The sequence below is a fragment of the Taurulus bubalis genome (genome assembly GCF_910589615.1).
Source record: "Taurulus bubalis genome assembly, chromosome: 2".
NCBI lineage: Eukaryota > Metazoa > Chordata > Actinopteri > Perciformes > Cottidae > Taurulus > Taurulus bubalis.
In genome coordinates, this window is record NC_136590.1 from 9,500,244 (window position 1) to 9,515,513 (window position 15,270).

Here is a 15,270-nt window from a genome sequence, read left to right on the forward strand (position 1 = left end):
GCTTACGTGATGTCATCTGTGTGTAGTTGTTACTGATTGTCAGCCTCCTGGCAGGTCTCTAGTGTGTTACGTCAGAGAGGGTTAACTGCTGCAGCTGATTGTAATACGTTTAATAAGTGATGGTTTAATTTGTGTGTTTGAGACGGTTGTTAAAAGGTCTGCCATGTGTGGGAGGCATTGTGCTGCCAGGAGGCTCCGGTAGCGATTGGATAGCCAACTGCATGATGAGTAAGCCTCTCTGGGTCCGCCTCCACATCCTCTTCACACATCCACACACACATTCACCGTTGCACACCCAGATCCCAGCATGCGTGAGCAGCCTTGCACCTCATGCACAGGGGATGCATACAACAAAAGTAACAAAAAAACAACAAGGGGGGATGCCGTCACCCATCTAAACCTCAACGGAGAGCTGTGTCCCCCCCCTTCTGCCCTCTCCTGCAGACTGCCCGTCTGGGATCTGTCCTCACTGGAGGACACGTTCACTGACGCTTTATAAGGACGCCTTAATGATGCGAGACCGCCGCCTGCCATAGTGTGATCAGTGGGAAGAGACAGATTGCCTCATAGATCAGAAAGAGAGATGCCAGTGAGGATGTCTGACTGAGACTGGTGCCGCTGCCTGCTTTCTATTTTTCACCCATTATTTTTTCATTTTTCATTGTGTGCCTCAGAGACTCAAGCACCTCTCGGATGGTGGATTGATCAGCTGAATGTCAGGTACAGTTGTGATACTTCTCTGTGTTATGATACTTGAGTCCTGCTGCAGGCTTGTGGTCGCTATCAGTATGTTTCTAAAGGATACAAAAGGAAACGTATGTCTTTGTTGAAATATCACTTCAGATGCCGGGGAATTATTTTTTTATTATTTAATTTTAAGACAACACTATGCAACTGTGTCAAACCCCCAAAAATCATCATAATCTACTTTAGAATATAAAAGCTACCTTCCCTCTTGCAGAGATCTGTCCTTTTGGTTTTACACATTCTTTCATAATACCAGTCATGTTTGATGTTCAAATAGCTACATGGATTACATTCTCCATGGCGTGTGATGCCGAGTCTCTCCTCTGAAGTGTTTATCATCTCTTGTTCTGTTACCAGAGGACCAGCGCCTGTTTGACAGGATTATATAGCTTCCCACGGCAACTTAGAAAATGCAGCTGCGAAGTCAGTTTGTGTTTGCACGCACACAAGTTTACCACTTCGCTCTGTGTGGCGAAACAGATTCACAAATTGGTGTAAACACCGTCCAGGGAGAGGTTCTCTGAGGCAGCGACTAATATAAATGCTGTCAGTTAGACTTGGTGGTGCTGACAGAATGCTGCGGTCAGACGGCGGGGGTTGCGAAAAAAAAAAAGAAAGCCACAATACTGCAGCCATAACATCATAGGGGGATAAAATTGCCGTCTTGAAATGAAATAAATTACAGGCAGGGTTTTAAAAATAGACTTGCACACCCTTTTTAGCAGCTCAGTGTCGAGCTGTGATGAAAGCAAGAATGTCGAAGGCTAAGGGTCATTCTTGTGATTCATGCCTGCAGTAGCACAGTTTGTTTTTGTGTCACTCATGGAGTCCCAGTAGATTTGCTGCTCTAAGTGGAAGAAGAAGTCACTTGTTTTCCTGTCATGTGCACCCAGTCTGTTAATCTGAACTGTATGCTTTGCACAATGAAAACTATTTGGGGGTAGCTTCATCAGATGTGGACATTGAGTCCATGAACAATGCATCACATGGCTTCCTTTTTTCCACAGTATTTTTCTAAGAGCAGGCCGTTGTTGAGCCATTTATTTTGGTCAAAAACAAACACAAGAGCTGTAAGATGACACAAATTCACAATGAGATCTTTGGAACAGTTGAAGGGAAAACAAAAAAGATTTTCTGCAGAGGAAGCACTGAGCTCATTTCCGCGGAGCTCTGATATTTTAGCTCAGGAACTAGCAATGTCCTGTGGAATCACGGCTCGATGCCACCCTTAACCTCATTGGTGAAATATGTGCACAGCTGCGGGGAGGAAGTTTCAGAGAGTACAACCAAGCATTTCCTGTCAAGGTGTGCTTACACTTCCTTGGCCTGGGGGCGGTGTGACTGGGTCGTATTGAATGGTTTGGTGGTCTAGCATCCTGTGATGAGTGAGAGACTGTGGGACATTGTGTCATTGTTATGAATAAGATACAGATTGGATTACACCAAACCTTTAATTGGCATACATTAGATTAGGTTCTGGAGCAACACCGGACAGTCATTGCACATTCCTGCACATGTTGCCTTCAGACATCCGAAGCGACATAAATCAACGTTTCTTAAGTTGTATTAATATTCCTATGTAGTTGTTTTGTGTAGCCAGCAGGCTTTGAGACTTTAACATTGGCAGACTGAGCGTGTGGCCTCCGTGGAGACCAGAAATGCCAACGACCCTTGAATAAGATGAGCAATGTTGCCAAGTAAGCACGTTGCATTGAACTCATTGGTTCTTTCTGCCAAGCCGGCGGCTCTCTTCTCCATCTCGATATGGGAGGTCGTGTTGAAAGATCTCCTGAGCGTTATAAAATGATACCCATCTCCCTTGAACCCTTGAATCTCTTGTGAATGAAGAGTGCTCTGCATCCTTCCTCGGGGCCACCAACAGATGCATCCTGCAGCTGCACGCTCCTTCCTGTCTGCACTCAGGCCCTTTTGTCTGAAGACGTTGCTACAGCAAAGTTGGTGCACCGGCTGAATTTAAATGCGCCTGCCCTGAATGGAGCAATGCTGGTAGGCTGGCACAAGGCACCCGTTTCCATGGTCCTTCTTCTTTTTGTGAATTTAAATATTAGTGCCTTTGACTCTTCGACCTGCTGTTTACAGCCCGGCAAAAAAAACAACACTCAGAGGTGAACTCAAGATCATCTCGCTTTTGTTTAGTCGTTTACATTTCGCGTTGGGAAATCCCAAGTTTGTCGTTTTATTGGCTTCACACGCGGCACAAACACTACTCTGGTTGACATGTGGGATAAACAGCCTCTCTGATGAGTTGCCTTGATTGGATCTCCAGGAGGATGTTTATGACTGAGGGCTATTTCAACTCAGGCCTCCGCCCATGCTGCCCGCCTGCCTGCTGAAGTCAGTGTGGCGGACAAGCTTGTCTGAAGCAAGAACTTCCGTATCAAAATGTGTGCGCAACTTGGTCTCGCAGCAGAGGTGACAGGCTGTTAAGGTAAGACAGAGCAGGGTTTTCAATGTACCAGTTTCAGTGAGCAAGCTACTGTGTGTGCTGCAGCGTTACAAATGCCACGTTTCCTTTGGAGGCCTGTTAAATCAAAACGTCCGTGTGTTAGCCTCATTTAACTCTCAGACATTTTACAAATAAAACCTCCATATTGGATAAAATATAGGATGTTTTTGTGCGGATGAGGACAATGAGAGAATCTTTTATCGGAGTGTTTCATAGCCTTCGACTGAGCCACATAGGAACATGCATATTATCATGCATGACTGTGGTGGAGGGTAAAGGAAACCTACTGATTAAAAGTCCTTAAAGAGGCAGAGATTGAAAAGAGTTTGCTGTGTAAAGGCCCTTTACGGCGAGGAATGCAAAGACTGTAAGATCTGTTTTTAGTTGAAATAAAAAGTCAAGGAGACGCAGAAGACATCGTATATCTATCATGTTTATTACTACAACAAAACATGACAGTAACACGTCAACTGATTGTTTTATTACCAATAATTCAAGTCAGTTTTACTGAAGTATAGCCTAAAATCCCAAATTATCCTCAAAGGGATTCACAATCTGTACAACATACAACACCCTCTATCATTAGACTCTTAGTTTAGAGAAGGAAAACACCCAAAATACTATTTAAAGTTTAAAAAAGGGAAGAAACCGTAGGGAGAGAAACTAGAACCAGTTATCAGAGGGTTACCACCAACAAAATACTTCTTTGAGATCAAATTTACAGGTTTATAAAAACAAAGAAAAGCAGTACGTCCTCTCATTTGATAAGCTGTAAGCCGCGTTTGGCATTTTTGCTTGATAAAGGACACATTTTCAGTCGGTCGATCAAAAGAGTGGTCACTCCGGCGTGTTCCTTTTGTACTTTTTTGTTGCTCGCTTTACAGTACAAGAGTCAAATCTGGACTCGTCTTTGTGCACAGCCTGTCCCTGTGAAAGGGAGCTGAACTTGAGCCATCTGGCTGCCAGATGTACCGCTACTTCCTTTGGTCCCCTCCGTGGAGACTTGAGTCTCTTGCATGAATCTACTCCCCACCATCATATAGGTGGTAGGACGAGGACGAGGAGGACGCTGTCTGAAAGCTGCAGCTCCTGAAGTTTTTTTCCCCAGTGCCAAGCGACGGGGCACTTTGAGCTCCCACGAGGGGTGTTTCCCACCGACTGGGGGTGTGCAAAGGGGGTTTCAAAGGAGAAAGATTCCATTTTGGATGTGATGCCAAGTTCTCACACTCCTTTTCTCACAAACCATGGCGGGGAACAAGCAGCAAAGAAAGGGATCTGGAAGTGCAGATCGCTCCTCATCTCACACGTAAGATGTCAAAGTTTGGTGGATTGCTGCAAAGTTTTTAGTTGTTTTTCTTGTGGTAGTCGCAAAATCATGGCAACAGAGATGCTTTTGGTGTGTGGTGGGGACTCAAATAGATTTGGGCAGTTGAAAACTGCTTCTTTTTATGGAGCTTGGTGAGAGATTCAAGTTTTTTTTTACTCTTCAGTCTTTTTTCCCTCGCAGTTATTATTCAGGTCAAGCTGTAAAAACAGTTTAGTCTTTGCTTTCGTGTTTTTTTTTCAACCATGCCAGACAAATCAATATGTTGGTGTTTCCTCCGTTGTGCTTGTGAGAGGAGACTTTTCTGACCGAAGGAAAAGGTTGCCCTGCATGCCCACTCGGCTCCAGATGTAACACGGAGGAGAGAAGTGGTGACCACCGAGCCTCTCTGCACAATGAGACTCCACGCTACTCAAAGCTGGAGATCGCACAGATTGTATCAAGTAGATTGTGATGTTGAATTGACTCTGAACCTTTGGGCTCCACTCTGCAGCTCCAGTGTTACAGTATGTTTATTTGTGAGTTTGTGTTGCGGGACAAACAGCGGGTTTTTGTGTATTCCTGAAGGGTTTAACTGCATTTATGCAAGTCTTCCTCTGTGTGCTCTGCTGCTGTAGGTTCCTAACCAGCTACATGTTATAAGTGATGTTGAGGAGCAGTGTTACTCCTGACTGCTAGCTTGTCAGAAGACTTGTTTGTGTATCTGCAGAGGTCCCTGCAAAGCTCCCTGTTTATTCAGAGGGGAGGAGGTCTGCTTGAAGCCTGTGGCTGGCTCGCGTGTGGGTCTGAGCGCTCAGTATCAAGCTATATGGTTAAAATACAAATACTGTCACAGTGGACTCCATGCCACCACGACTGAATCGTAGAGATACAAAAAGTATGACGTTTTTAATTTGAAAAAGTGGGATTTCATGAGTCAAATCCCTGCATGTTCTATCGCTCTCAAAGGACTAACATAACGGTTTTTGTAAATAAATTAAAAAAAGATTTCATGAATTAACATTTAGGATGCATTTTCATGACATAGCTGAATGACTTATTTCCAAGAACTTATGAGCACATCTCTAGTGAACACAAGATTTAAAGCGGTGCCTCTGTGTGATTCTTTGCAGGGAAACTTTCTTCTGATTTTAAATCAACGCATTGTTTAGTCAACAAAATCATATGAATGTTAGTCAACTAAGAATTTCCTTGGTCGAGGTCAGCCCGAGCAGAGATATGCGCTAGCATGGCTCTCTCTAAATGTAGCACAAAATCTGCCTACAAGCACCTTTACAGCTCAATAATACATTGTTTGTTCTTTATGCTAAGCTAAGCTAACTGGCTGTAGCGTTAGTGTACAGGTAATGTGGCAATATTTTAGTGTATTACCTGAAAACATTTTAGTCTAGACACAAGTGTTGGACAGACAGAGAAGGACATTGTCATCCCAAAAGCTATCTGCTAGCATAGCTAACAATTACTAATGTAAAGAAATAATAAAAAGCAGCATATTGCTCGACAAAGAGTTTTATTTATATAATATTAGTAATGTAATGTAGAAAAATTATAAAACGCAGTATATCACTTGACAAATGGTTTTATTTATATAATAATAGTGATTGACAGAAGAAAAAGTGTGAGACACGCGCCGAATAACTTTTCACAATGTCTGTAAGTGTCGTCACTCCATAAATACGCCGCATGTTTTGCCACGAGTGTAGGATTTTATTTATGCGTTTGCTTCCTGTTTCTGAGCACGCTGCGATGTGATTCACAGCTGCTTGTGGAGCATGGGTACGACTGCCAGCGCCGCGCCACAGCCTGTTTCGGTAGCGTCGCCGCTTGAGAGTGTCCATGGCAACGGGATGGCCGACAGCAGGCAGTCTCTCAGCATGAGCCCCTTTCAGACGGTCAACATCCACAACAACAAGGCCAAGTCCATTATCACCAACAAAGTCGCACCTGTCGTCATCACGTAAGTCCCTCCCCGAATCCGCGTTCTCACAATTGGTTGTTAATCCTCTTTGATCACTGTGGTGCCATCTCCCCCCCTCCCCCAGGACCCCCCTCCCATCAAGTGTTTGCCCCCGTTATCATCTCATTTGTCAACCCAGGCCTGGCAAATAGTAGCTGATAATTAAATTGACCTGCTGTTGTGTTCTGTTTTTAAAGGTATAATTGCAGACAGGAATTTCAGATTCACGATGAAATCCTCAAGACTTACTACAAAGTGGGTCGGATATCAGACGCCATGCCGGAGCACTACCTGGTGCAGGTGAGGACGCGTTCCGTGCCGTGGTGGAAATACGTGGGGTCATCTCGCCTGTCTCTGTGTCTGCTCTTTTCACATTCACATGTCCAAATTGCAGCGTGGCATAGGAACATTGTCATGCGCTGTTTTATGATCCGGGGCAGCCATTGATACAGGAATGTTGTCACCCTGCTATCAGGGCTTTGATCTGCTCTGTCACCTCTGCTGCGTCTGTTCAGGCATGCAGTGTTTGGCCGGTGTTAACCCACAGCCTCTGTTTACATGTGTTCTTTATGGGCTCGCAGTTTCACCCGCAGTAAGATCTCATCCACACGCATTTGAAAACACATCTTTTCCTCTCGGTTTTGGCCTCCCGTCCACACGAAGCGGATGTTTCAATCGCAACCTAAAAACAGTGCTTTTCAAAAACTGAATTTTGAAAACACCAACCGCAAGACGGTTTCCAGAACAATTAAACTCGCTCGCACGAGTGTTGTGTCTTCAAATTATAATTATAGTCTTGTATTTCGTAGTTGTTTTTCAGGAAGAGGGATTAGTTATTATCCAGGTATTTTCCTAAACTGGAATTTGCTCCAAAAAAGAAGCGGCTATCAGAACCAAGGCTGAGTTGTCAGTAAAGTGCAACAATAACGTTAACCTCTACGAATCACAGTCACATGCTGGAAAAATATGTTGACATACTCTATTAAAACAAAATCTCAGTAATCTTGGAGAGATGAAGGCGACAGAGTAGAGCTTTAACTTGTTGAGACAACAGAGGAACCAGACTGTGTCAGTTTTGTTATTTGTCAACAGAAAGAGGAAGAAGACCATTTTAGCCATTTTCGATTGTTTTGATGTTTCAATGTGGGTACAAAGAATTATGTGGGTACTAAGAATTAAAAAGCTTCAAATGCCAGTGAGGATATAAGTCGTCATATTTGCTTTGCAGAATTTACAAATGCTAATTAATACATGCATGATCGAGGGAAAGCTGGAGAAACGTTGTGTTTGGGTCCTGCTCTGAGATGACATGTGCATTGCTTTCCAGGGCGAGTACTTCATGGTCCAGGATGTGAACAGCAAGGCAGACGTCCTCAATACCACGAGCAGCCATGGAGCGCCCAACTTCCGCCAAGTCAGGGGATCCTACCCACTGTATGGGATGGGTCAGCCGAGTCTGGATGGCTTCAAACAGGTCCTCCAGAGGCTGCAGGCACAAGGGCACGAGGTCATTTTTGTTTACGCTTTATATTCACATTTATACAGACTGAACACACACTACACAAATGTTGACTGGTATATTTTATGCCCTTGATTCTCCTGAGTTGGTGTCTACCGCTCTGCCTGGCCTCTTTTCCACCCATGTTGTCAGTAAATATTTGAGGAGTCAAGTGCTCAGTGGAGGCTGTGGCTGAATTGTGGAACTGAGCAAACAGAAAGTTGCGGTCACGTGTACCAGTGGAAAATGAATCTCTCTGCTTACAGCAGCTAGAAAACTGACCGTAATTGAAATACAATTTGCTAAATTATACATCAGGCTTCTCTATAAACTCCTTACTCCTTACTCATGGGCTACATACGACAACAGTGATTGTTTCCAGTTGCTCTTGGAAGTGGTGTATTTGGGAGATGGCAACAGCCTCTTAAAAGCTATTATTTGATGCCTATCGCGCTGTGCTTTTGCAAACAGGAGGTTATATTCTTCTGTGTAAGAGAGGAGCCGGTGGTTTTCCTGCACAAGGGCGACGACTTTGTGCCGTACACACCGAGGAGGAAGGAAAACCTCCACGAAAACCTTCATGGCCTGGAGAAGGAGGAGCTGGTGGAGAGGCTGGAGCTCACTATCAGGAAGGAGGTGACGAACACACACTTACTCAGCATCCACATGAGTCTTTTTGGCACGATATAGTGCTTAGCAGTATTGAAACCCCCTCACCCCCCACCTCTGCCTTCCTCCTCAGCTCCATGACTTTGCCAAACTCAACGACAACATCTTCTACGTCTACAACGACATCGAGCACTTTAAAGACGAGCCGCAGAAGATCTCCATCACGTGTGAGGAGGACATCCATGTGACTGAAGAGGTCTATAAGAGGCCCATGTTCACCATGCCGGCCTACAGGTTGTTTACATTGTTCCTTTATTAGCCCTCAGCTCACACTACAGTTTAGATAGAGCAACGTGGGGCTGCCTGCCATACAACATGCAGGGCAGGTTATAAATAGTGGCGTTTGTTTGTGCAAAGGCTGGTTGCCCTGCTTTTGTCGAAAGAAAAGGGGACAGCATGAAAACGAAAAGATTGCAGCATCCTGTTTGCGATCAGATCAGCAGCGTCAGCGTTATCAAGATGTCACGAGCTGCTAAAAACATTTCCAGCGCAAGAAAATATATTACTCCCCCGAGGAGAACGTCTCTGACGCTCTTGAAGTTTTGCAGTCTCAAGAAAGCAGCAGGATGTTTGATTATACATAGTTCACATTGCAGGTGGTGTATGTTTAAGGGGACGTAAATTATCCCACAATTTTGATCTCTCCCGTCATTCCATGTGGATTGTCGGAGGAGGTGAAGTTTCTGTCCGAGACTTTAATGAAGACATTAGTAAACACAAAAAGAGCGAGCTGTGGAGCCTTACTTCAGGTCAGATGTGTATGTGCAGTGTGTTATGACCTACATAAGGGCAATATTGACACAACACAGGCGGAGGTTCAGCTCCCGGTAACAATCTGTTATATTGCAGGTACTACAGATTACCACTACCCATGGAGGGAGCGCCATTGGAGGAAGACTTTGACGCATTTGTTAGCATACTCAGGGTAAGATTAAAAAGAAAAAAAGTTTGATCACGATACACTAGTTGGATGGACCTTTTTTGGTTGCGCTTCTCTTGATGGAATCTTGTTTTGATGTGCCGTTAAAGTTATTAACGGCTGGAATATTGGAGAGCATCTGGACTTTCTCACTGAGGTAGCAAAAAGGTCACAGTATCTTTTTTGAATCCACATACGGCCTTTTGAATATGTCCCATATCTGCTATTAATCACTAATAAGTGTGATATTTATATAATAAATGTCTGAAAACAGCTTGCACTCACTCGATGTCCGCTCTTTGGACATCTGCTCTGTCTGGTTTCCGTCCTGCCCCACACTCACTAGGATGTTCTTTTCGTCTTGTTTTGCCCTTTTTTGGACTGACGTGCAGCAGCTGGTCCAATTCCCTGTGGTTGGAAAGTGGCTCCTTTACAGTGTTTGGATCGGAGTCTCACTCTGCCTTCCTCTCACTCTGCCTTCCTCTCTTTCTTTTTGTCGTTCTCACTTGTCTCACATTTTCTTTTTTGAAAGATTTAAGGCATGGCAACCCTCTATATTTTCCACTCCAATCATAACTTCCAGGACGTTGCCTCGCTTCACACTTCCCTAATCTCAACTCAAATATTTCCAAAATGACATTAGGAGACAGTTAGTATTGATTTGCGGATTTGCAGGTGAAAAGACATTTAGACCTCAAGATAAAAGCTGAAAAGTGATTTCAATGGCTCTGTCTGGCAAATTTTTCAACCAAACTTAGGTCAGTTTTAATCTTCCTAACCATCTGATGTAATGCAGTTTATCTCTGTTCGGTATTCTACAGTCTTCTGTGTGTGCTCTGTTTTCCAGGAGAGCCCCAGCTTGTCTCTGGGCCACGATGCGTCCCGGTCGCTGCCCGCTCTGCTCTTCAACTGCCAGGTGGGCGTCGGCCGCACCAACTTAGCCATGATCCTGGGCACACTGGTCATGAATCGCCTGAGGGGGGATTCACAACCACAGTAAGAAATCAAATGCACCTGGATAGACGGAGAATGACGAGACATAAAAATTTAACACGTGTTTGATATTACGGTATAAGGAGGCAGCTTTGAAATTGTAGCATTTTTTTGACGCCAGGTAAGATTGGACTTTACCTTGTTTTGCAGAGTTGAGGAGGCAGCGGCTTCAGAGCCCAAACCACTGTTTCAGGTCATCCAGTCTCTGATCAACAAGCTGCCGAATGGACAGCAGGTTATGGAAGAGGTAAAGCAGATACAAACTACACTAACACAACACCCAGTTTGAGAAGGAAACCATTCTTAAAATTTGTCTTTTCAGAAAATGTGCAGAAATCTCGTATATATATATATATATACGTGTATCTTTATAGATTCTGGATGTTTCAGGAGGGGCTCTTTAAGTCTTCCAAGTCTTTTTCTATGTTTCAGGAGGGGCTCTTTAATTAATGTTGTTTTGAATCAATATCTTAGAAAGGTCAAAGTTTGATTTTATTTTCCCTTCCAGAAAATGCATCTAAATTGAAATTGTCGAAGTTGATAATGTCTTGTTTTTATCTGACAGGTTGACCAGGCTATCAGCCTTTGTTCAGAAATGCACAACATAAAAGAAGCAATATATGAAAACAAGAGTAAGCTGGAGGGGATCGGAGAAGATTATCAAATTCAGGTAAGTGTTGTTGTTTTTTTGCTGTGATCTCGCAGCGCTTTCAGCAAACAGAAAGGTCTCTCCAAAAGCAGCCACTTGATTTTCAACTGCTGCTCAATTTATGTGCTGCTAAATAAAGCAAGAGGGAGGCAGAAATCAAAGGATGATGATGATGATGATGATGCATGAACCAATTAATCAATCTGGGCCCTTGAGCTGATGAAGGAAAATGATAGGGATCTAAAATGCAGAGAATAAAAAAAAAGGTTTCACATCATCAATATATGAGCTGCTATTTTAAAAAGCCAATGACGCTTCTGTTTGTTTCTCAGGGAAGCAGTACCAAAGACTACTTTCTCAACAGAACCATGCAGAGCTTGGAGCGCTACTTCTACTTGATTGTATTTAATGCATACCTTCATGAACAGGTAACATCATTGTTTTTGTGGGAATATCTTTATTGAAGTACGTACAAAAATGCTTTCCATTAAAAATAATCAGAGTTAACTTTGTTTTGCATTTCGCAGTATCCTCTTGCCTTTGTGTCCAACTTCAGCCACTGGATGTGCTGCCACGCTTGGCTGTACAGGCTGCTGGCCTGCATGGACCTGTCGGAGCTGTCGGCTCCGGCCGAGCTGGTCACCAGAGGGGCGCGCATCCTGGTGGGAAATCACAACACTGAAGATTGATGCCTTGAGCGTTAGACTTTTGATTATAAATGCGTCTGTCATCTGAAACCAAAATTCATGCAGGCCACTGATGTATTCTCCCTTTTTTATGCATACAAATGCTACTGCTTTTTAGCTTGCAGCAGGATGTCAGTCTTTACTTTGAGATATCTCAAATCTTCCACAGTCTTCCCACACTGTCACGTAACCATCTGCATCTTCAAACTGCGTGTGTCTGCACAGGTTGCTGATGAGTGTTTGGCTCCCGACGTGCTCAGCACAGTAAAGGAGATGAAGGCGGTCAACTTCAGACGAGTGCCCAAGATGCCCATTTATGGAATGGCTCAGCCAACATCAGAGGTGCAGCATATTACCTCATACAAATTCATACACCACCTTGGATCATTTTTATTAAGCACATTCATATTTTGGTTTGCTTTCTTTTTAGTCTGGTTCAGTTTCAAAGTGCACAAATTGAGGAAAACCGAATAAAAATAAAGAATTTTGTGAGGGCTGTGTACCAAGGAGTGAATGTATATTTTTTGTTTCGAGAGCTGCCACTTCTATGCAGGGAATACCGGTTTTGAATTATTGATGTTTGTCATCGATAGTATGATTTGTAAAAGGCTGATTTTGGACATTCCCATTAAAACAGAAAATGTCCACATCAAACTGACAATTTCATATGTATCACCAATATGCATCCTAGCAGTCAGGAATATTCATGAGAGTACAAATAAGAGTCAGAGGAATGACTCATGATGGTTTCGACCCGGACGCCCACCTCCGGATGCTGGAGCCGGACGTCCAGTTTCTTAATGTCTAATCATAAACTCGCTGTGTGTGCAGGCTACCGGAGTAGTTTTGGCCCACCTGACGGATGAGAAGAGGAAACACGGCCACGTGTTGTGGGTCAACCTGCAGGACGAGCTGGTGCTCGAAGGGAATGGTCAGATTTTTACACCGAGGGAGCCCTCGTGCCTGAACCAGCACATCCCTATCCCTTTGTCTGACCCACAGCTAATAGAGGTAGAGTGAGAACGATGCTCCTCGGGGCAGGTCCGATCAGACAAGTGATCAAGAGTGCCCGAGAATCCGTAGTTTTACCATCAGAAGCTTTCGTATTTGACCTCGTTGAAGTGAAAATGTCCTCATGTCCCCGCCTGTTCTGTAGAAACTGGAGACATCTCTGAAGGAGGAGATCCTGAGAGCTCAGAAGTGGCTGGAGGTGACGCTGGAGCAGGAGAAACAGATGAAGATGTTTAAAAGCTGCCTGACGGTCCAGGAGATATTCAATCAGCACAAAAGCTCCCAGCAGGGCCTCGTTTGCAAACGCATCCCACTGCCAGACTGCAGCGCGCCCAAGGAAGAGGTAATGACGTGAGGGGCATCATAAACATGTGTACTCTCCAACATGCAGGCACTGTGGGCAGGAATTGCTGTAAGGTTAATTTGTTGCAGCTTGTAATGAAGACAAGTGGCAATGAATATGCATTGTGCTCCCTCTAGTGGTTCAGAATGTCCTTCACTATTCAATGTTAATCTGATGTCATTATTTTGCACCTTTTCTCAACCTCTTACATTGTATTTGATCATTTTCTTCATTATTATTCATTAATATTGGAGATATTTATTAGAAATGAGAAGTCAACATCTTTAATTAGAGAAATAAGTCACTTTAAAGCAGTTAGATTTAGCATAATTTTTCATTTATTTTATGTAATATGTCCATAACATTGTATTCCCATTAATATTCTGTGTAAAATAAAAGTAAATAATGTGATAACATGTGATTAAATATGCTGTTATACCTCTGATTGATTTCCTTAGGATACACTTTGATAGATATTGTGATAGAGTTTGTTTCTGTGTTCTTGTTCTCAGGATTTTGATAAGCTGCTGGAGGCCATGAAGAGTTCCTTGGCTGAGGACTCTCACTCAGCCTTTGTTTTTAACTGCTCCAACGGCAAAGGAAGGACCACGACCGCCATGGTTGTCTCGGTTCTGACTCTCTGGCACTTTAATGTAAGACACTTTCTTCAGTATTTTAACACCATTTACCTAAAAACAATAAAATAAGTGTTCTCATTATGCAAAGTATCATAAATAACCGGTGTCCTCCACTTTTCAGGGTTTTCCAGAGTTTGGTGACGATGAGATTGTGAGTGTTCCTGATGCCAAGTACACAAAGGGAGAATTTGAGGTAAGCATTTTAAAAGAAAAACTTCTGCCTGTATACATTTGATAACAATTTCCATTTATATAATCTTAGAATGAAGTGGAAACTTCTGATGTTAAAAAAAGTATTCTGGGAGCTACATAGATGCAGGCAACAATAGTTCATTCATTCAAATTGACGATTGGTAGTCAATCAACAGAACTATTTGTATAATTAAAAAAATCTTTTTAGCCATTTTCTTAAAAATAAAAGCCAATTATTTGCTTATAACAGATTACCCAATGTGAGGATTTGCTATATTGACATTTGAAGACGTCCCCTTTTATTATGCAGGGGATTTTCCCTTTTTCTCACATTTTATAGACAAAACCATTTATTGGGAAATAATAGGCAGATTAATTGAAAGAGAACTGATGGGATTGCCTTCTCAGTTCCATCTGTCCTTTCAGTTTCATGGTCATCACAGTGTTTAACAACCATTTACATATCAGTGCTGATACCGTGACATGATCTGTGTTTGTATCTGCAAGGGTGTGATAATTGGAGTGGATTCTAATCTTCATCTTGATTAGTTTTACTTAGCATTTTAATCAGCAATTTTTTTTAATCTGCGGCTCAAAATACACATAACAAGTTTTATGTCACTTGGGAAAATTTCACACTGAGAAGAAGATGCTCAACATGTTCATTCGGTTTTAACAGCTCAGTAATTATATTGAATGACATTAAACACCTGCAGGTTTTACTGTGACTATAGGGAACATAAATTGATGCTGTTGATGAGCAAACAAATACATATAAGCTGTTATATCTATATATCTATATGTCTTGAAACAGTAGTGTACGTTTCTGCATTCTCTCTCCATTAGCACTGTATTTTTATTTGAATGGCTTTTATAATTGAGGTGTTATTGTCTTTGTGGCTGCTGGGAGCATAATTTGCATCAACCTTTTGTGCACATTGACTCCTCCGAGTGGCAGCTTCAAGATTGAATTTGCTTAATGTCGTTGAGTCAATGAAGGCAGTGGAGAACAAGCGTTTATTGAGCTTGTTTGTGTTTGCTCGTGGTCAGAGGCCAATATTAGCAGGGCAGCTATTATCTCGGCCTCTGTGATGACTCACATCGCCGTGCCATAAAGCTGTAAAGGAGTACTGTACAGCTCTTTTTAGTTTACTCAACTGCACCTTTGATTGAAAGC

At 42.9% G+C, this 15,270-nt stretch overlaps 1 protein-coding gene across 1 annotated transcript in view; it reads left to right on the forward strand.

Annotated features, from left to right (window-relative positions):
• Positions 1-4,458: 4,458 nt before the first annotated feature.
• The window catches only part of pald1a (phosphatase domain containing paladin 1a), a gene marked incomplete at both ends in the record, with an annotated part of 36,634 nt that continues 25,822 nt past the window's right edge, over positions 4,459-15,270 (forward strand). The window contains 17 exons of the mRNA XM_079233389.1: positions 4,459-4,520; positions 6,298-6,495; positions 6,693-6,795; positions 7,823-8,002; positions 8,465-8,629; positions 8,736-8,896; positions 9,512-9,587; positions 10,429-10,577; positions 10,725-10,821; positions 11,140-11,244; positions 11,556-11,651; positions 11,751-11,885; positions 12,135-12,251; positions 12,741-12,920; positions 13,066-13,263; positions 13,776-13,916; positions 14,023-14,094. Of these exons, the coding sequence (XP_079089515.1) occupies positions 4,459-4,520; positions 6,298-6,495; positions 6,693-6,795; positions 7,823-8,002; positions 8,465-8,629; positions 8,736-8,896; positions 9,512-9,587; positions 10,429-10,577; positions 10,725-10,821; positions 11,140-11,244; positions 11,556-11,651; positions 11,751-11,885; positions 12,135-12,251; positions 12,741-12,920; positions 13,066-13,263; positions 13,776-13,916; positions 14,023-14,094 (2,235 nt within the window). The remainder of the gene's footprint in view (positions 4,521-6,297; positions 6,496-6,692; positions 6,796-7,822; positions 8,003-8,464; positions 8,630-8,735; positions 8,897-9,511; positions 9,588-10,428; positions 10,578-10,724; positions 10,822-11,139; positions 11,245-11,555; positions 11,652-11,750; positions 11,886-12,134; positions 12,252-12,740; positions 12,921-13,065; positions 13,264-13,775; positions 13,917-14,022; positions 14,095-15,270) is intronic.